The sequence below is a fragment of the Zea mays genome, chromosome 7 (genome assembly GCF_902167145.1).
Source record: "Zea mays cultivar B73 chromosome 7, Zm-B73-REFERENCE-NAM-5.0, whole genome shotgun sequence".
NCBI lineage: Eukaryota > Viridiplantae > Streptophyta > Magnoliopsida > Poales > Poaceae > Zea > Zea mays.
In genome coordinates this window covers 39,547,193-39,572,521 of record NC_050102.1, presented here as the reverse complement: position 1 = coordinate 39,572,521, position 25,329 = coordinate 39,547,193, and the positions used below count along the sequence as shown (strand labels likewise).

Below are 25,329 nucleotides of genomic sequence, written 5' to 3'. Positions count from 1 at the left end.
ATATGTTACTTAGTGAATGTGTGATTAGTGTAAAACAAATTATATTTGGGACGGAGGGAAAATTAGATTAGTGTATACAACCTTGTCGCTGGTCGATTAAGCAGAGTCGTATACTGGCGTCAGCCGATTAATAAGGATATGTTTGTTTCTCTCCTAGATTATATAAGTTGGATTATGGTGGAAGGGTAGGAGAGTAAAATATTACTTTAGAATCACAAATAAGTTGAAATAAGCTACTCAATGCTAACTTAATTTCAGCTTATTTGTGGTCCTAAAGTGATAGTTATAATCTTCATTGATATAATTTAGTATGGAAACAAACATGACCTAAATAGAGTCGTGTACTGTCTCGACAAATTAAGGGTGTGTTTGGTTGGAGAGGAGAGTCAAATAGAATGGAGTGGTTTCATTTCAGTATTTGAGAATGGAGCCGTTCTATTCTGCATTTGGCAAAAAGAACATAGCTGCTCCATTTTTTGTTTGGTTGAAGAGTAGAATACAACGGAGCCGCTCCAATCGTTGTTTGGTTGGAGAGTCGTATGAGTGTAGAGGAGTGGAGAGGGGAGAGCGCCCGTGTCCGGGAGAGCGCTCACATTCGGTCGTTTTTGTGGAGAAAGAGCGTTCCAACTATTTATAATAAATTTTCATATGAAGATCTAGGAGCCACTCCGCTCTCATTTTGTTAGAAACCAAACATCCAAAAATGGAATGGAGCAACTCTATTCTCCCACTCTACTCAACCAAATACAACATACACTCGGAGTTTGTGTTTGGTTAGTGGGTTGATGCAGGTTGGAACGAGTTCAACCCACAACAACCCACGTTTGGTTCAAAATGCTCGTGGGTTAGGTTGGTTCTGGGTCAAAATACTTCTTGAAAATGTGGGTTCTAGGGATTCCTTAAAAACAAACGAACCATTTCGACCCACTTCCTCTCCACCCTCCCGTCATCCATGCCTTATACACTCGAGACTAGCACAGAGGCACGGCGCCACTGCCGGCTTGATGGGACAAGGGACCCTGCTGGCCTACCCTCCGACGTTAATCCCCCGCCTGCCTCCCGTCGTCATTCCCCCACTGGCCTGCCCTCCAGCATGCTGGCCTCCGTCAGTGTCGTCAGACTCCCCCACCGGCTTGTTGCGCCTCCCACCATGAGTCCCCCGCTGGTCTGCCCTCGATGCCGACATCGCGAGCCTTGCTAGTGCTGTCATCGAACAGGTAAAGGTCAGTGCTCATCATCGCCTAGACAAGTCTGCTAGTCATGACAAATGTTACAAATTCACTGAAATGCATCTTGATGTTGTTGGGATGTTCCTTTAATTATGACTGAAATGTAACAGTGAGACCTCGTCACTAAAAAATTATGACTTGGTTAATAATGACTTTAATTTATGTATATCTTGTGCTTATGGATTTCTCAATTATTAAAATAGTGTCAGTTTCATTTATTTTGAATGTTGTCATCTTACTGAATTAATATATCATCCTTAGTTTGGTAATATGACTAGAAAGTTGATCATATTAAGTTCATCTCTCATCACAAAACAAATAAGAGATGGTGTAGATCTAACCCACTTTAAACCCTGTAATCATACAAGAAATTAGGTTTAATCTGTCATTGAAACAAAACAAGGAACGAGTCTGACCCAACCTAGAAAAATAGGTTGGCTCGGATCCGATCCAAGTCATTCCGAAACCAAACACATGTTAAATAAACCTGCAATCATTCAACTTTTGCGCATGCCGATGTGCAGATGCGCGTTCCACCCGCAATGCACACAAATCTGCATTGATTAAACAATTGCGGATGTAAATGATTAAACAACCGCCGTCAATGCATACTATCTAAAGCTCGTTGCAACTTACCAGGTGAAGGTGTTGTCGCTGTGACGACGTCACAATTTTTAATTAGATCGGAGATAAAAACAGAAAGAAGGAGAAAAATTGGCTGGTCCCGCCTAAACCAAATTTTAACAGATCTATAAAGCAATACTCTCGTTCTCGAATATTTATCGCATATTAATTTATTTTTAAACTAGAACGTAGCAAATAAAAAAACGGAGCGAGTAATAAAAAAACGGAGCAGAGTAATCTATGGAGTAGTACTCTTACATGTTCATTTACTTGGTTATCAGTTGGCCTGAACAAGAGCAACTAATCATCAGTGCCCAGACCGTACCACGTAGATCTTTTTCTTTATAGACATGCCTGCACTGGTTTCTTATTGTCGGGGCAGTTGACATGAGCTAGGACGAAGAGTGCTGCAGCAGCAAAATAAACATACCGTTACATAGGCTCTCGTGGCGGAACAGACGTAGTGGTGCCGTCACTGCGTGTGCCTGCCACCGTCGTCGAGATACTCCAGGTCTAGCGGAACACAGCAGCAAGGAAGGCCCTCCGGGGGCGACCTGAGAACACATGCAAGATCAACGCGCGCCGACGGCCCAGGCCAGCACGACCGAGCAATGATCTCATCTCATTCCCATGTGTTCCCAGTCCGCCCCCGCCGGAACTGCCTTTGCGTTGCGCTAGCTGCGGAGGCCGAGGAATGAAAGCGAAGGAGCGAGGCGAGGGCAGATAATTTGGCACTTATATGGCACCAGATGAGCACACTATGACGCCAAATGAGCTCATATTTTATCGCCGTTCGTGAAGATGGATCTCGGTCGCATCTGACGTGGGCACGTGGCGGGATGAGCCCTGTGTGGTGTGCTATGTACCAGGGGTGGGTCCGTGGGTGGCGGACGGCCGGTAGTACGCTCCTGTAGTACGCGCGCGGTACCGCAGACCACGCGCCCGGCGAGTACAGCTTGTACTGCGCGCGATGCGGCCCTTTCCTGTCGTTCCCTCAGCTAGCAGCCGCTACACCAGGCTGCACACAGCAGGCTGAAACGTTTCATGGGCAGCCGAATGAATAGTTAATAGTTTTGTTTTGACTTCTTTTATATGTACGTAGTTTTTCTAATATAAAACATATAGTAGAAGCCATACAGCTAGAAAAAAATAGCAATCCCAAAATATTACTCGTTTTAGCCCTTCAATTTTATATCTACTATATTCAAATAGATGACAACCTTGACCTTCAAAATAAATGTCTTCTAAGTAAATCACTTTTCAACTTAATTAACAAAGAGGGTATGCGGCAGTCAATTCTTCGTAATAAGTACCTGAGAAATAAAATAATTACCCAAGTGAAACATATGCCTAAAGACTCATATTTTTGGGCAGGGCTGTTAGGTGTTAAGGACATCATTATTCGCCTAGGCTCTTTCAAAATTGGGGATGGGACTCAAGTTCGTTTTTCGGGAGGATAAATGGCATGGTAACGCAACGTTTAAGGATCTTTTCCCTGGACTCTATGATATAGTCCGCAAAAAGAGAGATTTTGTTGCTTCTGTTTTAAGATCAAATGCAATAAATGTAGCCTCTCGTCGATACTTGGTGGGCAATAATCTAATGGCTTGGCAGCAGCTCAGCCTTGATTACCAATGCTCAACTAAACGATCAAAGTGATATTTTTATTGGTCCTTACATCAACATGAGAAGTTCACAGTGCGTTCTATGTATAGGGCTCCGGTTATGCCACAAGTTGTTCCAAGAAATCATCCCATTTGGAAAATTAAAATTCCTCTTAAGATTAAAAATCTTTATGTGGTACCTTACAAATAATATAGCCCTCACACTTGATAATTTAGTGAAGAAACAATGAAAAGGTTGCCTATGATGTGTAGCATGTATGTTAAATGAGTATATTCAACATCTTTCTTTTCTTCGATTGCCATATTGCTAAATGTGTTTGGCATTGTATTCAAGTTGAGTTTAATATTTCACCTCCTCGGAGCATTGGTCATTCATTTACATAGGGGCTTTATGGGGCTGATGTTGGGCACCAAAAGTGACCTGCGGACGGTCCGGCCCCGAGGCCGGATGGTCCGCGGTCCGGACGGTCCGCGCTGGTGGTGTGGACGGTCCTCGCTGGTGGTGCGGACGGTCCTCGCGCGCGCAAAGTCAGTTAGGGTTCCGAGTTTCTTGCAGGTTTTGTTGGCTAGATTCGCAGAATTAACTCGGGAGATTAGTTTGTAACGGGTCCAGCCCCCTCCTATATAAATATAGAGGAATACGACTGATTTGTATATCAACAATCGAATCAATAATCAGTTTATCTCTTGTTTTTACCTTAGTCATTAGGAGTAGTTCTAGTTTAGCCTCTCAATCCCCAAATTATTCGCTTCTCTTCGTCTCTACATCGATTAGAGGTGTCTAGGTCGGCCTGCTGACCCTAGACAACACCTAGGATCTCTCCTCCCCGAAAGGTCCCTCCCGGGAGTGAGATCCAGACGCTGTCGGTGAACTCCGCCGCCCCTGCGCACGCGCGGACCGTCCGGCTCGTCAGGCAGGGAACCCGAGCCCTGTATCAGGTCGCGGACCGTTCGGCCCCTGGCCGCGGACCATGCGCGCCTGTGCAGAGAGCACCGACGCCGGTTGTCAACGCAGTGATTGGCGCCCGGATCAGCGCCAACAGCGATGTGAAACTTAGCAGCAAAATTTGGTTTGGAGCGAGTGCTATATGTTGGGCGATATGGCTTTGTCAAAATGATGTGATTTTTAATAATGCACAAGTTCCTACTGCTATGCAGGTAATTTTCAGGGGCACAAACGGGAGACAATAGATGTTGCTGCTAAAGGAACAATACATATTACAAGTAAAGCAGGGATGCAAACTGCTTGAAGTCGCAATGATGCAAATCTTTGCTATAAATGGCTAGAACTTTAGTAATTGTTTGTGTTTGTAATCTGTCATGTGGTGGTGGCATATGTGTTTCAACTATGGCTATGTCTCTATTTGAACCCAGATTTTTTGTGTGCATATATGCAAATATTTACGTTAAATGTATTCAGGTTGGTTGTGTCTTATGTTTTTCGGTGAGCAAAGTTTTCAAAACATCTTTATGCATTGATTAGAATGTTTTGATATTCTTCTAGATGTTTTGTACATCTTTTCTATTTTTTCTTTAACTAAATCTATTCTTGGAAGCTTCTAAATCTATTTTCATGGGCTCAATATAACGATTAGAATATTACGTTAGTTGACTAACTGCAATTGCTACTTGGTGTTGAATCTCATTGACAATAGAAGATTTAGTTCTAGCTTGCTCATACTCAAGTTTTCACACCCACCCTATCCACCTCCTTAGCTTTGACTCTGTGTCGGCTCTTGTAGGTGTCAATATCCTGAGCAAGTCCGAACTTCCACCACAAACTTATGTATTCTCTTATATGGCCCAGGTGCTCAGGTTTGTTGAGGGAAGTGTTAGCTCATCTTTTTCTATGTCTGGGACAAATTACCCTTTCAACATCTTATCCACATCATCAATGATAATTTCTGTGATGTCTTTGATGTTGTTCGTGAAATAAAGGTTGCTATCTTCTTAGATACTATGCTCGTGGCCATAGTACCAACGCTTAAGCATTCTGACCAATCATGGTTCTTAGGAATGACACCTCACTGCATGACATCATTATTCAACTTGCTCCACTTTCCGACAACCCTTTTGTAACCACCAAGCCTTACTTCATGAAAGTACTCCTACTTAGTACTGGTATTGATGTCCTAGAGTAGCCCTTTTTGGATGTCTTGTAGCATAGGAACTCATACCAGTAGACCTTATACTTTTTAAACTTCACAAAATTAGGTGATTTCCTTCCTTCTTGAAGGCCTGATATAGTTGCAAGGAAAATGGACCTCGACCAATTTAACTATATGATTTTGGTCTTTGATGATCAATGTAACCTTATAGACTAATGTGTTTGCTAGTGTTTATGCTTATAGTTCACAAGCTACAAAAATGACTTGGACTGAGGCATTGAGGAAGCAAGACCTAAAATAAGACATTTGAAGACTAAAATAAGATCTAAAAATATCCAACACTAGTCCAAGACATAAGCCAAGAAGAGCCCAAGCAAAGAAAACTGAAGAAAATGAAGATGGGATAATTCTAGTGCACCAGATGTTGCTCATGTGCACCGGACTGGGTCAATGGACCACTTGTGTAGAGACCATATTTCCGAGCACTTTCCTAGCTAGGACACCGGACCATGGTATTGATGCATTGGACTAGCAGGAAACGATCGACAACGACTAGTTCCAAGTGTCGTTTGAAGTGGTAGGGTCAATGGACTGGTTCGGTGTGCATTGGACACCTCCAGGACTGCAACAAATCTGATAGAAGACCAACGACTAGCTGACGTGGAGGTCATTGGACCATGGTTCGATGGTGCATCGAATAGGTCCGGTGTGATACAAAACAGTCTCCTTTCCTCCAACGACTATATTTGTGTCACACCCAGATTTAAGGACAAATCTAGATGTATCTCAAATGTGTGTTAGGATTAAGTCTCACACATATGATGACTTAGTGTATAGGAAACAATGTCACATCTTTATAACATAATACAATTTTTGTACAAAATAACCAAATAAAATACATCATATGGCGACAATGATCCTCCACCATCATAGTTGACGGGGAGACAATGACCTAGACCTCTCCGACCTCATCACATCATCCTTCATGCTCCTCCAGCGGTACTGTTCTTGACCTGGTGTGATTATAGCAAGGGTGAGCTCCCATACGGTCATCGCTCGACAAGTGTGGGAAAAGTATGTATGAGCTCACTTACAGTTGGGGCTCATGTGTAGTGTAAGGCTTACCAAGGAAAATGGTTAAGGCTGAGCATAGCTTTTAATTTTGTAGGTCAAAATTTTATTAGCAATTACTAAGTATAAGTAAATATCATCCCAATTAAATAAGAGATCATAGATAATAATAGTAACTCCACAATGCAATGCAATGCAAATGCATGACATGTTAAGTTTAGTTCCATCATTTAATAATGTGAGAGTCCTGAGCCGCTCATGACCGTGGGCACGGTTGATATACCAATTTTATACTCTATAGAGGTTGCACATCTTTACCCATAAGCCATGTTACCCATTTGCCAAGGGACCATGACTTGCCATTCATCTCTACTGAGGAGACGAGGCAGAGTAGCACTACGAGGCTTTTCCAAAGTTCCACTAGCATGAGAGAACCCGCTACAGTTTTAGGCAGAAGGGGGTGATATAGGAATCCCTCATCCGAAAAGCTATCTCAAATAGATCGACCCGAAAGCCTCCCTATACCGACAACTTCCACACCCAGTTGCCCCTTTCAGGAAAGGATTAACTCACACTAGCTTTCCTAATTAATTGGCCTAGGGCGTCCCATTCCACCCTTGTGATAGCACTGTTGTCTTAGGTTAAGCTCCATGTTGGTGGAAGCTGTTGCTGACTTGGTCCTGGTGGCACGGCTGTGTGCTGGCGCACCATGATCCCTGTCGTACTCTTCCCGCCGCCTCATCTCTTCCTCATGCCAGCAATCATGCAAAGCATTGATGTTGCTCCGTGCATCTTGTCGACCGTTGATGGCGTGGAGTAGATCATTCGACGGGTGAGCAAGGGGGAGAAGGTGGTTCGCCGTTTGGGTGAGTACCTGTCGATACCCCTCCGAGTCTGGGGTGCGCGGTAGGCCATTGGCGATTTGAGCTAGGACCCCTCCAACCTCACTTGGCATATTTAGTGCTCGAGAAAAGTCAGGGAATAGGTTTCGAGGGAGAAACAGGTTCTCGCGTTGGAGCCTGGCGTCCTATTCAGCTTGTTCACGCTCACGTTCTGGGCGCGGCGACGATCACGACGACAGGAGTTGCGGCATTCTCGGATCGCTCTTTTGTCGGGGGTTTCCCCTACTTAGAGGCCTCATCCTGGGAGACAGGTTGTGTTGGATCTCGTTCCCCGGCTTCATGGTGACGCCACACGTTGCGGTGTTGGCGTGCGTCATGCTGGGGGGGTTCCTCCCCCAGTACGGTGGGCTCGTCGTTGGAAATGAGTGTGTCCTCCACCCTTCCCTGGATGAAGAGGATGTCTAGGAAGGAGCTGGGTATGGTGCTGCGCACTCCTTCCATCTCCTTTGAGGGCGGAGTGGTCGAGATGGCCGTCGGTGGTGCCTTCGGGGTCGTGCCTGTCCGAGAGGCACATGCTTCTCTTCGTCAAGTGATCCGGGTCCATGCTCGAGTGGGCAATGTGGACAACAGAGTTCGTTGGGCTGGAGGTGAGGACTCGGTCAGCTGAGCCACATGCGTCACAACGTCCCTAGGCCCGCCCGATTTTGGCACGATCTTGCGTGGAATAAAAACCCACCGAAGTTCTCTCGCTTCGAGGTCTGCCGGCGGAATTCTCGCTAGCGTTGTTCATGGCAACCTTGCAGCCACTTTTGGCGCCACCGGGGAAGATTTCTTCCTGGACGGGTTCGCTATGTAGTGCAAGATACCTCCCCTATCTGCGCAGGAGATGGATCCGAAGTGGAAGATCTCTTCGGCAATGAAGGTGATCATGGTGTTGAAGGTGATTGCCATGAAGTCATTGTCTATCAACGTCGCACCCCTACCAGGCGCGCCAGCTGTTGGTGTTTGTGACCGACCTCGCACCACGGGGTTACCCATGTGATGCTTTTAGTTAGGACGACATTGTTGATCACGACTCGATGGTTCGTGCATGAAGCGCCCCAATCCTCTGGGACTCAAATGTGATACAATTACTAGTCCCAGGAGGCTAGTAACCACATTCCTTACTTCAAATAGTATAGAGTTCGAATAAAAGTTATTACAATACCAGAGTACAAGCTCTATTGAGCCTAAAATACAAAGCGCAGGGGAAGTTCAACTAGCCCAAGCCACAGGCAGAACTGGGTGCAGACACAACCCCCTTCTAGTCGAGCATAGCAGAAAAGAAGTCTTCAGCTGCTGAAAAACATAAATAAATCTGGGTGAATACACTAGGTATTCCTCAAGCCCATCCCGCCCATAAAGAGAGAGGGACCTATATAATACATGTTTTATATGGTGGAGTTGAAATCACGCTTCTTTTCCAGAGAAATGCAATACTTTGATGGTTTTCCCCGAAGAAGGAAGTAGCACATTTTCACACTCAACCACTACTGAGCTTCATGCTCCCGTGGCATTGTTTTCATTTCCAAAAACACACCCACTCACACATTTCCCTGATTGCGGAGGTTATAAACACTAATTGTCATACCACACCAGACTCGTCCATACCAGTGGACACAGACTATTCGAATAGGTTTGAACTCTGCGCAGAGGGGTACACTTTACCCACTAGTCTGGCTCTGCGGTCTCATGGCCAATGAGACCCGAATCCAAATCTCTTTATTTCCTCGCACACCCTTACCTTAACGGTTATACTAGAAATAGACAGGCCACCACCATGTCCAAACCGGACAAAACATTCCCCCTCCTTATCCTCCTGGTGCTCCCCAGCCATCATAACCCTGGGGTTTGGACCGTACGAGTTTAGATTGAGTGACTGCCCATACAGTCTCGAGTGGTTGTACTTGTCATGAGTACAAGTAGTGAAGGATGACAAACCGGTCCTTATTAGAGGGGACAATCCTTCTGCTCACACCTAACCCGGCTGAGCCAACACATGAGGCCCTCCTCTAAACCAGGGAGCCCCTGATCATCCCACTCCAAAGGCGATAAGGGTGAATACCCTTCATCATACACTTTTCGAAAACATCGTTTAGCAAAAACACCACCCTTTTCTCATCCCACATTTTGTACTCAAAATATATTCTTTAATGCGGGCTATCTCTCTTCTCATAATGCAAAAGACCCATCCCTTATTCCCGGCTTAGGTAGTGGTAGAAAGAGTAGGTACTTTATGCATCAAGGGAAGAATGGACTTGCCTTCGTCGAAGTTCTCCTGGCACGAAAGATCTATTTCGGAGAGGTCGGCTTCCTGCCCTTCTTCCGGAGCTACAAATTCCGGAGGATCGGATCCCTCTTCTCCTAGCAAAAATAGGTAATGAACAATACATCAACCATGGTGGCTTGGTGGAGTGTGCCAACTTTTAAATATTATTATTTTGTGCCCTATAAGTTATTTAGACTGTTTTTGGTGCATAAAATATCAATATATGCATAAATATATGAAAATAGGAAAAAGAAATGGAAAAAGAAAAAAGAAAAGGAATTTCTCTCCTAACTGGGTCGGGGGGATTTTGGCCCAGCTGGGGCACGGGCGCGCGCGCGGGCAGGCGGCCCAGCTTGGCCCGCCAGCGGGGGATGGCGCCGTGGGCACGGGCCAACGCGTTAGAGGGAGGAGGGGAGGTAACAACGTCGGGGGGGGGGGGGGGGAGGGCGGTCCCCGGCGATGAGAACCGGCCGCCGATGAAGCTCCGCGGCAGTTCTTCGCCGGTGGCCCGGTTCTGCGTCGACGGATAGGTGGCAAGGCATGAGCGGAGGTAGGGGACTATGGAGGTGGGGTCAATTTGGCCGGTGGACGCTCGGGGTGGCTGGTCCATGGCAAGGTGGCGGGTGCCCGCGGCGGTGAAGTCACCGGCGAGGCTACTAAGCACAATAGGCGAAGGGGAAGTGCGTGCTGAAGTTGGGGCACAGTGGCGGAGCTTAAGAGCTATAGCAATTTGGCTATAAGCTAACAGATAGGAGAGGGGCTCACCTGAGAGAAGGAAGGCGGCGGCACCGAGCTTGATTCGGTCCAGTGGAGGGGGAGAGGGAGTGGCCGAGGGCGGTGTGAGGAAGGATGGAGCTCGGGCGGTCCTTTTATAGGCGCTCGGGGCGGGGAAGGGAGGACAGGTGGCGAGCACGGGCGAGCTTGCCACGGCGGTGATGATGGTACACAGTGGCGACAGGACGTCTCGGGCAGGCGGGTGTGAAGGGACGGCTCGGGCACAGTGCGCGGTGGCGCAAGGCGCCAAACCGAGCTTGTGAGCGCGTTAATGGCGAGGCAACGGGCGAGCGGTGGCCGGCGGCGAACACGCCGATAGCCTGGTCACGGGCGAGGGGGAGAAGGGGCTGACAGGCGGGGCCCGCTTGCTAGAGAGAGGGCGGTCACCAGGGAGCGAGGGCGGGTGCGGCTGACAGGTGGGGCTGGCCGGTCAGCGGGGGAGGGAGGAGCGCGGGCGCGCGAGCGGGCGCGCGGGAGATGGGCCACGTGGACCACGAGGGAGGGAGGAGCGCGGGCGCGCGGGGAGGAGAGGTGGGCTAGATCCGGCCCAGCCGAGGAGGGGGGAGGATTTCCCTTTCTTTATTTCTATTTCTATTTCTTTTTCTCTTTTTCTTTGATCTCCTTTTTCTATTGAACAAATATTTATCTATGTTTCTTGGGTGTCAAAAATATTCTATGTGATGTGCTACTAACAACCATGGTGTATGCATATGATGAATGAGATGTCTTATGAGGTGGGGGCCTTAAGAGATAATTAAGGGGGGGGGGGTTTAGGAGTTTTAGGGTTTCTAACCTTGGGGTTAAAATTGGGATGTTACAAACCTACCCCACTTAAAGGAATCTTGCCCTCGATATTTAGACTGGGTTTGAGAAAAGGTAAGGGTATTCCCTCCTCAAAGAGTCCTCACTTTCCCAGATAGCTTCTTCTTCTCCTTCTTTGCTCCACTGAACTTTACAAAGTTTTACTTCTGAGTTTCGGGTTTTTCGAACGGCTGAGTCAAGAATCTTTACTGGCTTTTCTCGGTACTGCAGATCCTTCTAAATCTGAATTGCCTCTTCTTCGATGCGACTTTTTGGCACTTTCAGGCATTTGCGGAGCTGGGCTACATGAAACACATTGTGGATATCTGACATGGATTCTGGCAATTCAAGGCGGTAGGCTGCGGGTCCTATTCTGCCAATGATAGGGTAGGGGCCGACGAATCGTGGAGCTAGCTTCCCTTTCACTTGAAATCTTTTGACTCCGCGCATTGGGGAGACCTTGAGGTAGACGAAGTATCCTTCCTCGAACCTAAGTTCTCTCCGCCTGTTGTCTGCATAACTCTTCTGTCGACTCTAAGCTTCAAGTAATCTTTTGCGGATCAGGGCAACTTTCTCTTCTGCCTCATTAACGAAGGCAGACCCTTCAAGTGTCTTTTCCCCTACGTTGGACCACATCAGAGGGGTCTGACACTTTCGTCCATACAAGGCTTCAAACGGTGACATCTGGATACTGGCCTGGTAGCTATTGTTATATGAGAACTCTGCATATGGCAAACTGGACTCCCAATTCCTGTCAAAAGTTAACACACTGGCTCTCAACAAATCCTCGAGGACCTTGTTGACCCTTTCTGTCTGACCATCTGACTGAGGGTGATAAGCGGTGCTGAAGTCTAGCTTGGTGCCCATAGCTTGCTGAAGGCTCATCCAGAATTTTGAGGTGAACTATGTTCCCTGTCTGACACTATCTTCCATGGAATACCATGGAGTCTGACTATTTCTTTAAGATATATCCAGGCAAGGGTGGCTCCTCCGAAGGTAGTTTTTACTGGGATGAAATGATCTAACTTGGTAAGACGGTCGATTATAACCCAGATAGAATCGTTCCCTTTTTGAGTCCGAGGCAGTCCGGTTACGAAATCCATGCCTATTTCTTCCCACTTCCATTTGGGTACTGGGAGGGGTTGCAGTAGACCTGCAGGCTTCTGATGCTCTGCCTTAGTTCGCTGGCAAGTGTCGCACTGGGCCACATACTGTGCTATCTTCTTTTTCATTCCTCTCCACCAGTATCTGGTCTTGAGGTCTAGGTACATCTTGGTGGTCCCTGGGTGGATAGAGTAGACTGAGTTGTGAGCTTCGTCAAGCAAAACTTCTCGTGCCTCTCCTTTTGGTACACACATACGGTTTCTGAACCAAAGGATTCCTTCTTCATCTGTCCTGAGGTCCGGGAGTTGTTCTTGGCGAGTTCTCTCCACAAGACTTGCCGTCTCAGTGTCTAGGCGCTGAGCCTTGCGTATGAGTTCTTCTAGTATTGGCTTGACTTCTAGGCTGCCATTGTCTCTGAGACAAGCATTCAATTGGACTGATTCTTTCTTCGAATCTTCCAAGAAGTTGGTTTCTTTCTCCCCGAAAGGTTTTCGGCTGAGGGCGTCTGCTACCACGTTGGCCTTTCCGGAGTTGTAGTGGATCTCAATGTCATAATCTTTGATCAGTTCTAGCCATCTTCGTTGATGGAGATTGAGGTCTGGCTGAGTGAAAATGTACTTCAGGCTCTTGTGATCTGTGAAGATGTGACATTTGTTCCCAATCAGGTAGTGCCTCCATATTTTTAGGGCATGCACTATGGCTGCCAATTCCAAATCATGTGTTGGATAATTCTGCTCATGCGGCTTGAGTAGGCGTGATGCATCGGCAATGACTTTCTCATTTTGCATAAGTACACATCCTAAACCTTGCCTTGAAGCATCACAGAAGATGACAAAATTATGGTGGATATCTAGTAGTGTCAAAATTGGTGCAGTTGTGAGCTTCTGCTTTATGATTTGGAAGCTTTCCTCACACTTCGGGGTCCACACAAATTTATTGTCTTTCTTGAGGAGCTCGGTCATAGGTCTTGCTATCCTGCCATTCCCAAAAAGCTTCGAACTTCACTAACGTTGAATGGTTGCTTCCATTTGGATACTGCTTCTACTTTGGACGGGTCCACTTCTATTCCTTCTGTAGTTAAGATATGCCCGAGGAAGGCTATCTTTTCTAACCAAAATTCACATTTGCTGAGCTTAGCATAGAGTTGATGTGCTCTGAGTCTTTCGAGGACAATCTGAAGGTGATGCTCATGATCTTCGTGACTCTTGGAGTAGATAAGGATGTCGTCAATGAAGACTACGACAAACTTATCCAACTCTTCCATAAATACCTTATTCATGAGATTCATGAAAAAGGCGGGTGCGTTGGTTAGTCCGAAGGGCATTACTGTGAACTCATACTGTCCGTACCGGGTGACAAATGCAGTCTTCTGAATGTCTGCTTCCTTGATTCTCAGCTGGTGATATCCTGACCTTAGGTCTATCTTGGAGAAATACTTGGCCCCTTGAAGTTGGTCGAAGAGGTCATTGATCCGAGGTAGTGGGTACTTGTTTTTGATTGTAACTTCATTCAAGGATCGGTAATCAATACACATCCTCATACTTCCATCCTTTTTGGTGACGAATAGGACTGGTGCTCCCCAAGGAGATGAGCTAGGACAAATGTGCCCTTTCTGTTGAAGTTCTACGATCTGGAGTTTTAGCTCTGCCAATTCAGTGGAAGCCATGCGGTATGGTCTCTTTGTGATTAGTGCGGTGCCGAGAATTAGATCAATGTAGAAATCTACTTCTCTTTCTGGCGGCATTCCTGGCAATTCTTCTAGGAATACATCCATGAATTCTTCTACTACAGATATGCTTTCTGCTGCTAGATTAAACACCATTGGATCTTGGGCGGGTGGCTGAGCCTGACATGAAACTGACTTTCCTTGGTGGTCAGTGAGAAGAACTGTCTTATTTGCGCAACTTATGACGCCATTATGCTTGGTTAACCAATCCATTCCTAAGATCACATCAATTCCTTGGGATGGCAAGACAGCTAAGTCTGCCAAGAACACTACCCCACTTAAAAGAATCCTGACTTGGGAGCATTTGAGATGGCATAGAAGGTCTGACCCTGGGGTTCGGGTGACCAAGGGAATTTCTAGGTGTGTAGTGGGAATGCCATGCTTTTCCACAAAACTAGTGGCTATGAATGAGTGAGATGCTCTGGAATCAAAAAGTACAGTAGCGGGAGTAAATTCAACTAGGAACTCATCGAGCACGACTCCCGGGGCTTGCTGAGCCTCTTGAGCGTCAACGTGGTTTACTCGTGCCCTGCCATGATACTGGCTCTTGTTCTGCTGGTTGTTGGAGGAGGGTGCCTTGGAGGCGGTTGCTGGGGCGTTCTTGGGGCCATTCATCGAGTTGGAGTAAGTAGGCCCGGATGCCTTCAACTGGGGGCAATTATTCTTGTATTGACTAGGGTCTCTGCAGTGCCAACAGGCATTAGCTGGAGGTTGGTTGCTTGCAATGGAGGGGCCTGAAAGGAGATTTGACCTTGCTGACTGAGACGTGACAGAGTGGGTCCAGCTGGCTTGTTGAAGCTTGGTCTCTTGGGTGGAAACCCAAAGGATCAAATTCTCTGGTGCCTGTCCTGCTGCTGAGCTCGGAGGACTTGGAATTTCCTCTTGAGGTGACCCTTTTCTTCTTCCCTTGCCCTTTCCACTTGTATGGTCTTGTTTGAGAGGTGCAAGAAGCTGAGGAAATCTTGGCTGGCAAGGATAGTCTTGAGTTCTGGTCTTAGCCCATTCAAGAAAAGGGGCCATCTTCTTGGCTCCTGTGCTGACATCGTCAGGCGCATAGCGAGCCAATACTGTGAATTTGTGCACGTACTCTGACAGATCTTCCTCCTTGAGTTAATTCCCAAAATTCATCTTCCTTGAGCTGAACGATCCCTTGGGGCACATGATGTTCTCGGAAGGCGGCTTCAAATTCTGCCCAGGTAGCATATCTGACGGCAATGCTGAAGGTATCCCACCAGGATAGGGCCATCCTAGAAAGTTGATGAGCAGCCAGATGAACACGCTGGTTCTCAGGGCATCCGATGGCTTCTAACTTCCTTTTTATTGTGCGCAGCCAGTCATCAGCGTCGAGCGGATTGCTGGATCCAGCAAATGTGGGAGGCTTGAGCCTTAGAAAATCTCACATCCTGTCCTGAGGTCTTCCAACATTCGGGCGCTGGTTCTCAAGGCTTCTGGTGAGGACCTCAATGAGTCAGGTTTGGTTGGCCAGAACTTGGGCTATGTCTAATGGCAGCTCCGGAGGTGCACGGAGGTGGGTCTCACTCCCTTCTCCACCGACTTCTCCTTTAGCTCCTAGGGGGGACCTTGCTCCAATCCCAGAGGCAGTAGGCATGGTTTTATCCGAAGCCATCTGCCAGGGGGAGCGGATTACTACTATGCACATGCCAATTTTTTTTTCAAATACGTTATTTTATTCATCACACAAGTTCATTACAAGCATACAGTTACCACAAATCATACTACACGCGAGCGCTTTCTAAGGTGCTTCCGAACTCCCTTTCTAAGGTGTCCCCAAATTCCCTGAGAAGGTCGTCAAGGCTAGCTAGGGACATATCCTCAACGTCTGACAAGTTTTCTATCCTGGAGGGAGGCAGTGTTGGTGGGGCTTCCTATTTTCGTTCTGTCTGGCATCCTTCGCTCTTGGTCCGCTTCCGGATCTTCTTAGTGGGGGCGAGCTTCTTTAACTTCTTATCGTAATCCATCTTTAGGGTTCGGTAGGCTTTACGAGTGTTGGCCTCTTCACCTTCTGCTATTTCGAGACTTTCTTGGAGGGACGCCTTCTCCTCTTTTAATTTCTTGATTTGTTGCTCTAGGCTCTCCACCCGTGAGTTTAGGTGGGTGTAGTGGGAGAAAAGGTCGTCATAGTGGTTGTCAAGGGTGTGGAGATATCCGGCCATGTAGACTATGGTGGGGTCATCTTCAGTAGGATCTCTTCCTGACAGGGCCTGAAGTATTTTCCTCCAGGTAGGGGTATTTTTGTTGCTAGGTGGAAAGTAACGAAGGGGTGTCTCAAAGACTTCCCTGCTGTAGTTTTGGCATAGCTGGCGGAGGGCTTTTCGGGCAACGTTTTGGCAAGTGCCTAGGAAACGGTGTCTAGTGAAGGTGACTTGGAAAGGAGGGTGATTTGGGTAGTTTCGGCTTTCTCCCAAGTAGACTGCCATAGAGCATTTCTCAGTTCCATTCTCGCGGTATTCTTTCTAGACGTACTCCGGCTTCTTGCGGATCCCCATGCGAAGCGCGCAACTTCGTAATAGGTGAGGGAATCCTTCCACCTCTGAGTAGTAGGATGTCCTAATGACAAAGGAGCCTTCCATCTCGTAGAAGAAAAGAAGCGTTTGTTAATATCGGGGAAAGGAGAGAATATTCTTCTTAGAGGTAAGAGGTCTTTTCTTTTTAAGGCAAACTTTTAAGGTCGGGGCTGCGATCTATGGCTAGTCCTATGGCTCCGATACCACCTGAAGCGCCCCAATCCTCTGGGACTCAAATGTGATACAATTACTAGTCCCAGGAGGCTAGTAACCACATTCCTTACTTCAAATAGTACATAGTTCGAATAAAAGTCATTACAATACCAGAGTACAAGCTCTATTGAGCCTGAAATACAAAGTACAGGGGAAGTTCAACTAGCCCAAGCCACAGGCAGAACTAGGTGCCGACACAGCCCCCTTCTAGTCGAGCATAGCAGAAAAGAAGTCTTCAGCTGCTGAAAAACATAAATAAATCTGGGTGAATACACTAGGTATTCCGCAAGCCCATCCCGCCCATAAAGAGAGAGGGACCTATATAATACATGCTTTATATGGTGGAGTTGAAGTCACTCTTCTTTTCCAGAGAAAGGCAATACTTTGATGGTTTTCCCCGAAGAAGGAAGTAGCACATTTTCACACTCAACCACCACTGAGCTTCCTGCTCCCGTGGCATTGTTTTCATTTCCAAAAACACACCCACTCACACATTTCCCTGATTGCGGAGGTTATAAACACTAATTGTCATACCACACCAGACTCGTCCATACCAGTGGACATGGACTATTCGAATAGGTTTGAACTCTGCGCAGAGGGGTACACTTTACCCACTAGTCCGGCTCTACGGTCTCATGGCCAATGAGACCCGAATCCGAATCTCTTTCTTTCCTCGCACGCCCTTACCTTAACGGTTATACTGGAAGGAGTCAGGCCACCGCCATGTCCAAACCGGACAAAACATTCCCCCTCCTTATCCTCCCGGTGCTCCCCATCCATCATAACCCTGGGGTTTGGACCGTACGAGTTCAGATTGAGTGACTGCCCATACAGTCTCGAGTGGTTGTACTTGTCATGAATACATGTAGTGAAGGATGACAAATCGGTCCTTATATGAGGGGACAATCCTTATGCTCACACTAACCCGGCTGAGCCAACACCTGAGGCCCTCCCCTAAACCAGGGAGTCCCTGATCATCCCACTCCAAAGGCGATAAGGGTGAATACCCTTCATCATACACTTTTCAAAAACATCGTTTAGCAAAAACACCACCCTTTTCTCATCCCACATTTTGTACTCAAAAGATATTCTTTAATGCGGGCTATCTCTCTTCTCACAATGCAAAAGACCCATCCCTTATTCCCGGCTTAGGTAGTGGTAGAAAGAGTAGGTACTTTATGCATCAAGGGAAGAATGGACTTGCCTTCGTCGAAGTTCTCCTAGCACGTAAGATCTATTTCGGAGAGGTCGGGTTCCTGCGGTCCTGCCCTTATTCCAGAGCTACAAATTCCGGAGGATCGGATCCCTCTTCTCCTAGCAAAAATAGGTAATGAACAATACATCAACCATGGTGGCTTGGTGGAGTGTGCCAACTTTTAAATATTATTATTTTGTGCCCTATAATTTATTTAGACTATTTTTGGTACACAAAATATCAATATATGCATAAATATATGAAAATAGGAAAAAGAAATGGAAAAAGGAAAAAGAAAAGGAATTTCCCTGCTAACTGGGCTGGGGGGGATTTTGGCCCAGCTGGGGCGTGGGCGCACGCGCGCACGGGCAGGCGGCCTAGCTTGGCCCGCCAGCGGGGGACGGCGTGGGGACGGCGCCGTGGGCGCGGGCCCACGCGTCAGAGGGAGGAGGGGAGGTAACGACGTTAGGGGGGGAAGGACGGTCCGCGGCGATGAGAACCGGCCGTCAGTGAAGTTCCGCGATAGTTCTTCGCCGGTGGCCCGGTTCTGCGTCGACGAATAGGTGGCAAGGCATGAGCGGAGGTAGGGGACTACGGAGGTGGGGTCAATTTGGCCGGTGGACGCTCGGGGTGGCTGGTCCATGGCGAGGTGGCGGGTGCCCGCGGCGGTGAAGTCGCTGGCGAGGCTATTGGGCACAATAGGCGAAGGGGAAGTGCGTGCTGAAGTCGGGGCGCAGTGGCGGAGCTTAAGAGCTATAGCAATTTGGCTATAAGCTAACAGAGAGGAGAGGGGGGGGGGGCTCACCGGAGAGAAGGAAGGCGACAACGCCGAGCTTGATTCGGTCCAATGGAGGGGGAGAGGGAGTGGCCGAGGCCGGTGTGAGGAAGGATGGAGCTTGTGCGGTCCTTTTTATAGGTGCTCAGGGCGGGGAAGAAAGGAGAGGTGGCGAGCACGGGCGAGCTTGCCACGGCGGTGATGATGGTACACAGTGGCGACGGGACGGCTCGGGCAGGCGGGGTGAAGGGATGGCTCGGGAAAGCGGGGGTGAAGGGACGGCTCGGGCACAGTGCGCGGTGGCGCAAGGCGCCAAACCGAGCTGGTGAGCGCGTTAATGGCGAGGCGACTGGGTGGGCGGTGGCCGGTGGCGAACGCGCCGATAGCCTGGTCACGGGCGAGGGGGAGAAGGGGCTGACAGGCGGGGCCCGTTTGCCAGAGAGAGGGCGGTCGCGACGGAGCGAGGGCGGGTGCGGCTGACGGGTGGGGCCGGTCGGTCAGCGGGGGAGGGAGGAGCGCGGGCGCGCGAGCGGGTGCGGCTAACGGGTGGGGCCGACCGGTCAGCGGGGGAGGGAGGAGTGCGGGCGCGCGGGAGATGGGCCGCGAGAGAGGGAGGAGCGCGGGCACGCGGGGAGGAGAGGTGGGCTAGATCCGGCCCAGCCGAGGAGGGGGGAGGATTTCCCTTTTTTATTTCTATTTCTATTTCTTTAATCTCCTTTTTCTATTGAACAAATATTTATCTATGTTTCTTGGGTGTCAAAAATATTCTATGTGAGGTGCTACTAACAACCATGGTGTATGCATATGATGAATGAGATGTCTTATGAGGTGGGGGTCTTAAGAGATAATTAGGGGGGGGTTAGGAGTTTTAGGGTTTCTAACCTTAGGGTTAAAATTGGGATGTTACAGTGCAGAGGCACGTTGGAATCACTCACAAAGTTATACATGTTTGGCTCGCTTTACAAATTAATGTTAATTAGCTCCACAAAAACAAATTTATAGAGGCACGTGATCCTTTGTAGTAGTGTATATCGAACACATTAATGTTAATTAGCTCCACAAAAACAAATCCACGGGTGACCTCTTTACAAAATCTTCTATCCACATAGAAATTTGTATGGTGAAGGCAATAGTTAGAGTAACGCTAGTAACAGAGCCTACCCTAGACTTTATATCATTGTTGTTGAATTAATATGGGTTTGTCCCAAATTAATATTCAATAATAGTCAATGCTAAAGGTCCATTTTAATGCTACGATATACTAGTATTTTAGTACCATACCGGAAGTTCAAAGCACAATTCAATTAACTTAAATTGGTGGACCGTTGGTGCATCTATTGAGAAGCTGAGAAAAAGGTTGAAGGACTACCACACATGCTCCCCGCCGGCCGGGCCAGGTCATGGCCTTGGCATTGGCCTTGTCTCGAATATTCCTTCCTAACGATTGCGCATTTTGTCTGGATTGATGATCGTCTATTACTGTTGACCGTTACTAGCCGTTTACTGTGTTATAGCTAGTAATGGACGAGTTGTAATGGCTGTGGCGTCAGTTTCTGGCTGGCTGTAACGGTAGCTCTGATGGCGACCGTTACTGTCCGTTCACTCCCTCTACACATGTACATATACGGAGGAGGTGATGCTATTTCTGGTTACAACACAATATGCACGTACAGTCTCAGACGCGTTTCACATAGCCATTCATGTCCTACCTTCTGCGAGCACAGAGAGTGTGGGAGAGTAGGCCTCCGAAATTATCGTCCGCAGAGTGACATTTGCACGGGTGTGCGGGCGATCGGGTTTTTGGGAGCGTACTCGCGACTGCTGACTCGGTCCGCTCGATCAACGCTGATCAAGTTCCTGGTCGCTGGCGCCGTTCGAGAAACTGCACTGCGTACATCTGCCTGCATCGACTGTGTACGACTATATCGAACATACACACGAGATGTTTAGTGTGAATAGAGCCACTGATGCCTTGAGCATCGGTCCCTTTGCAGGGTACACTCTGTTTTTAGTATTTGTGCATATTTTACTGTTGTTTACTGTTTATGTGAGTAGTGATACACATATGCACATACATGTTGTCGCATACATCACTGTAATTTTCTGGATTAAATTAAAACTGAAAATACCTATTTCTCTAACAATTGTCATGTCATTTAGAGACAACGATAAAATACTTATATAATAGGGTTGGCTTTAAGGTTAACTCTTAGATTAAGATCTGCTATCTTTCTCTTTTTCTATTTTTCCTTACCCCATATAGGGTTGGCTCTTGTATGGGAGCCCACTCCTCACCTTTTTACTTGTCTCTCGCATTCACTTAAATAAATTTACCATATAAGCAGGACTCTAAGCTTCTTATTATAATTGCTCTTAGGCGAGCACCTTGTTGATGTGTCGTTCTTGGATAAAGGTATGTTTTTATTGATTATGGCACAATGTTTGTGGAAAAGATTGAATAAAAATAGTGCATTGTTGCACTTACTAGCAGTTAGCATAATGACTCCTTATGCAAATATCTCGGTCGTAAAGGATCATTATTGGTGGCTGTCGTGGTTTCAGTGCAGTCTATTATGAAAGTATTGACATTGAATATGTAAAGGGGTAGCCTAAATCTATATCTATACTACTTCTTAAGAATCTAAAGAGGGCGTCCACAGCACCGTGCTCCCGCCCGCGATGCCAAACCGCCTCTGCTCCCCGCTGCGCGCTGCCCCGTGATACCCGCCGACAAACTCTCGTGCGATACCCGTACGCGTGCTCCGCCGGTAGCACCGCCCCCTGCCTTCTCGCCTACCTCCCCGCCCTCCTCCTGCTATCGCTCCTCCCCGCTGTCGCCTCCGTCTACACCAAGCGCAACACTCTCACCTTCCCACGCGTCCTCTTCGTTGTGCCCTGTGTCTGGCGGAGGCTCGCCGCCAAGTTCCTAGCCGCCTTCGCTCTCCTCTTCGCCTACCACGCGCTGCCGTGCTCGTCTTCACGGCCTCCTCATCGTCGGGTTCAACGGCTCCAGCCTCTCGGGCCTACTCCGCCCCAGCGCCCCCTCCCCGACCGCCTACCTCCCAACCCTTGCCCCGCCCAGTGCAGCAGCCGGCCTGCTCCGTGCGCCTCATCTGGGGCCTCCGAGACGGCAAGACGAAGACCATCAGCGCGCTCCTGTGGTCCATGCTGATCGAGAACCAGAGGACGGTGACCTGCGCCCCGACCAACACCGCTGTGGCGGAGGTCGCGTCACGGGTCCTTGGTGTTATCGAAGAGTCCGGCGGCGGCGGTGCTGCAACGAAGTGTTTCTTTGGCGATGTCGTGCTCTTCGGCAACGAGGACAGGATGGCTGTGGACCGGAAACTAGAAAATATCTTCTTAGACACGCGTGTTCGCCGTCTGCGTCAGTGCTTGATGCCAATCACAGGGTGGACAAAGTCCCTGAGCTCCATGATTGCACTTCAGGAGGATCCGATGGTTCCGTATGAAAGGTATGATGAGGCCATACAAGGTTGTGTATTGGATTTGGTTTCAGAAGAAATCAAGCTAAGAAATGTAATAGTTGTCTGTTCTTTACGGACGATGGATGACAAAAAAGTTAAGGAGATACAGAAAGATTTACTGGAAGTGCAGAAAAAAGCACGAGAAGTAGAGCGAGAGAAAATATCATTCGAGACCTACTTCCAGAGTAACTACAAGAAGCTCGCTAAGGATTTGCGCACTTGTGTGGAGACTTTCGTCGATGATCTTCCTAGATCCGCAACATCAGAAGAAAACTTTTGCTGCATGGCGGAGGTGCTGCTCTTGCTCGATGCGTTTGGAGTGCTCGTGCAGTCTGAACCAGTCGAACAGCTTCAAGCGCTGTTCAAAAGGCACTCCGATGTTAGGTTCCGGCTGAGGGAGGCGATATCCTCGTGTCTTCGCAAGCTATGGCTCCTTTCTTCTAACTTTAAGCTTCCCGAAATGTATGACAGCCGAACGATCGATCTAGAGTTCTTGCTTCAGAATGCTAAGATCGTGCTCTGTACAGCTTCGAGCTCGTACCGCCTGCTCTACATGCAGAAGGCCCAGCCCTTGGAGGTCCCTGTCGTGGACGAGGCCGCACAACTTAAGGAGTGCGAGTCACTGATACCCCTGCAGCTGCCTGGCGTCCGTCACGCTGTTCTCATCGATGATGAGTACCTGCTTCCCGCATTGGTCAAAAGCAAGGTCGGTTAGTCCCTTTCCCTTTCTGCTGTGAACTAATTTGGTTTGCTGTCAGTCCATGGAATATGGCTTTAAAGGTGTTAAAAGAGGACAAGTATGATTATTGCTCTGAATTCTTTGAACTTGCAGCTGAATTCTCGAGTTCAGATAATGGTGAAGATGGTGCTACTTTACTGATGTATAAACATTATGTTGCAACTGCTATTCCCAAAGGAATCCATTGCTTGTCTCTGCGCCTTACTGATGAATACTCCTCAAATGCCCATGATTGTGCTAAAGAAAAGGATGTCATGCTTTTAGTTGATCTTGAAAAGAATATCATTGCAGGAGCAGACTTGAGTGATTTAGCCGTGGAGCATTCCTTTTGTTCATCTAAAGAAAATGGTGGTCAAGACGGTGCTAACCTTCTCTTGATTTGTAATTCATGGCTCATGAGTGTCAATATAGCCTGCTCTTGGCTAACGAGAAGGAGAAGGCCACTGCTGTTGATGATATTGGCTACGGTCTTGACAAAAGGGCACCAATTCAGTGTTACTCACACAATCTTTGCTCATTTCACACCAGGTCATCTTCTCAGATTCTCAGATTGGGAGACATAGCTTCTAAAGGTACCCAACCAACAGCTCAAGGCTGCTGAGTTCTCCTGTAAGCCAGCATCAGTACTGCCCTTGTCTCTCACTCACCCAAACTATGGGGTAATCAGTGCTAACCCCTGAAAGCTGAAGTAGAGTCATCAATCATTGTCTACACTATCAGCGGCTTGGGGGCAAGCCGCATTTCAAGCGGTGGGTAATGTTAGCAGTCCGGTGAGTGAAGCTACTGATACTGCAGACGCGGGAGAAGAAAAGGCGCGTTCAGTCGTATGTGTCTTCCGAACAAGCGTGTGTTGGATCTTTTATGGGCTTGGCCCATTTATTGAATAAACTCTATGGTGTGTAATGGTGGAGAATACCAATAGTACCACATTGGAAGTCCAAGGGTCTTTTGCCTTGACTTATATGGTGGGATTTATTCCACTTAACTTGAGAAGTCAAGAAATGGACAAGGGCGTGCCACGCGCGCGCGCGCGCCGCCGCCGCCGCCGGCCGGGCCGGGCGTGGCGTGGCGTGGCGAGGCGAGGCGTGGCGAGGCGAGGCAGGCAGGCAGGCAGGCAGGCGAGCGGGCGGGCGTGGTGTGGTTGTGTTAATTTTTAGCACTCACTAACCGCGTACGTCTGTAGGATCTAGGACACCGGCTAGAGGGGGGTGAATAGACGGTTTTGACTAAAAACAACAATACTAAGTAAATTTAATCAATACAACAAGAGGAATAAATTTACTAGTGTCAATAAGTAAACAATGTATGAAAGACAACTACGGAGATTGAATACTTGAAGAACAATAAGCAAAACACTAATCAATTGCAAGGCAATAAGTAATGCTAGAAGGAATAGACACCGAAATTTATCCCGTGGTATCGGTGATTTGCCGATCACCCCTAATCCACGTTGAGGTGGACTTCAAGCTCTCACTTGCTCCTCTATCAAGACACGACTTGATCTTTGAGCCAAGTGGACAAGAAATCACTCAATACCTCGATTCCACTAATGTCACCTTTGCCGCTCCGGCGAGGTAGGCGCGAACCCCTCACAATCAACACCGCGGCTTCTCCACAATCTTCTTGGAGAGCTCGACGGAGACAATCACCCGAGCCGTCTAGGAGGCGGCAACCTCCAAGAGTAACAAGCCAACGACGCTTGCTCGGTGTACCACCTAGTGCCTCAAGAATCACCAAATGATGCAAATGCACTAGGAACCCTCAATCTCTCACTAGAATGCAATCTCAAGCAAAGAGTGTGAGAGAGTGAGTTGGAGGATCACAAGTGAGCTCAATGTGTGCAAGGAATGGCCAAGAGAGGTCTCTCACACGAGCTACCCTTCTATTTATAGTCCCCCATCTAAAACCAACCGTTATGTGCAAAAGGGGGCAGTTCTGCGCACACGCGGACCGTCCGCGCCCTAGGGCCGGACGGTCCGCCGTACAAGTAACGGCTATATTGACCGTTTGAAACTTGTCAGAGCTGACACAAAAGGTGGGTCCGGACAGTCCGCCCTCCAGGGCCGGACCGTCCGCGACCTGGCAGCCTGAAACACCCGAGCCTCGGATCAAGAGAAGTTAACACACGCGGACCGTCCGGCTATAAATCCCGGACCGTCCGCGACCTGAGACAGTACTGTCCTGA

General features: G+C 48.1%; 1 protein-coding gene, 1 long non-coding RNA gene, 1 other non-coding gene and 1 pseudogene across 3 annotated transcripts; 2 read left to right on the top strand and 2 right to left on the bottom strand.

Moving 5' to 3' along the window:
• Window positions 1–621: 621 nt before the first annotated feature.
• Window positions 622–2,685, bottom strand: LOC100274660 (MIR398bHG). Its single transcript, NR_160293.1, has 2 exons — window positions 2,284–2,685; window positions 622–1,203 (listed from the first exon to the last, which is right to left on the bottom strand). It is a non-coding gene; the product is annotated as an MIR398bHG (long non-coding RNA).
• Window positions 2,397–2,504, bottom strand: MIR398b (microRNA MIR398b). Its single transcript, NR_121167.1, has one exon. It is a non-coding gene; the product is annotated as a microRNA MIR398b (primary transcript).
• Window positions 2,686–21,621: 18,936 nt separating the features above from the next.
• Window positions 21,622–23,922, top strand: LOC103632262 (uncharacterized). The gene has a single exon (XM_020541440.3). It carries the CDS (start codon window positions 22,086–22,088, stop codon window positions 23,118–23,120), a length of 1,035 nt encoding a protein of 344 aa, XP_020397029.1. The 5' UTR covers window positions 21,622–22,085; the 3' UTR covers window positions 23,121–23,922.
• LOC109941000 (uncharacterized) lies at window positions 23,153–23,714 on the top strand (annotated as a pseudogene).
• Window positions 23,923–25,329: the final 1,407 nt, after the last annotated feature.

What these genes read in the sequence shown, in the direction of transcription:
- LOC103632262 (XM_020541440.3), top strand. Translation starts at nt 22,086, where the DNA reads ATGCTGATCGAGAACCAGAGGACGGTGACCTGCGCCCCGACCAACACC.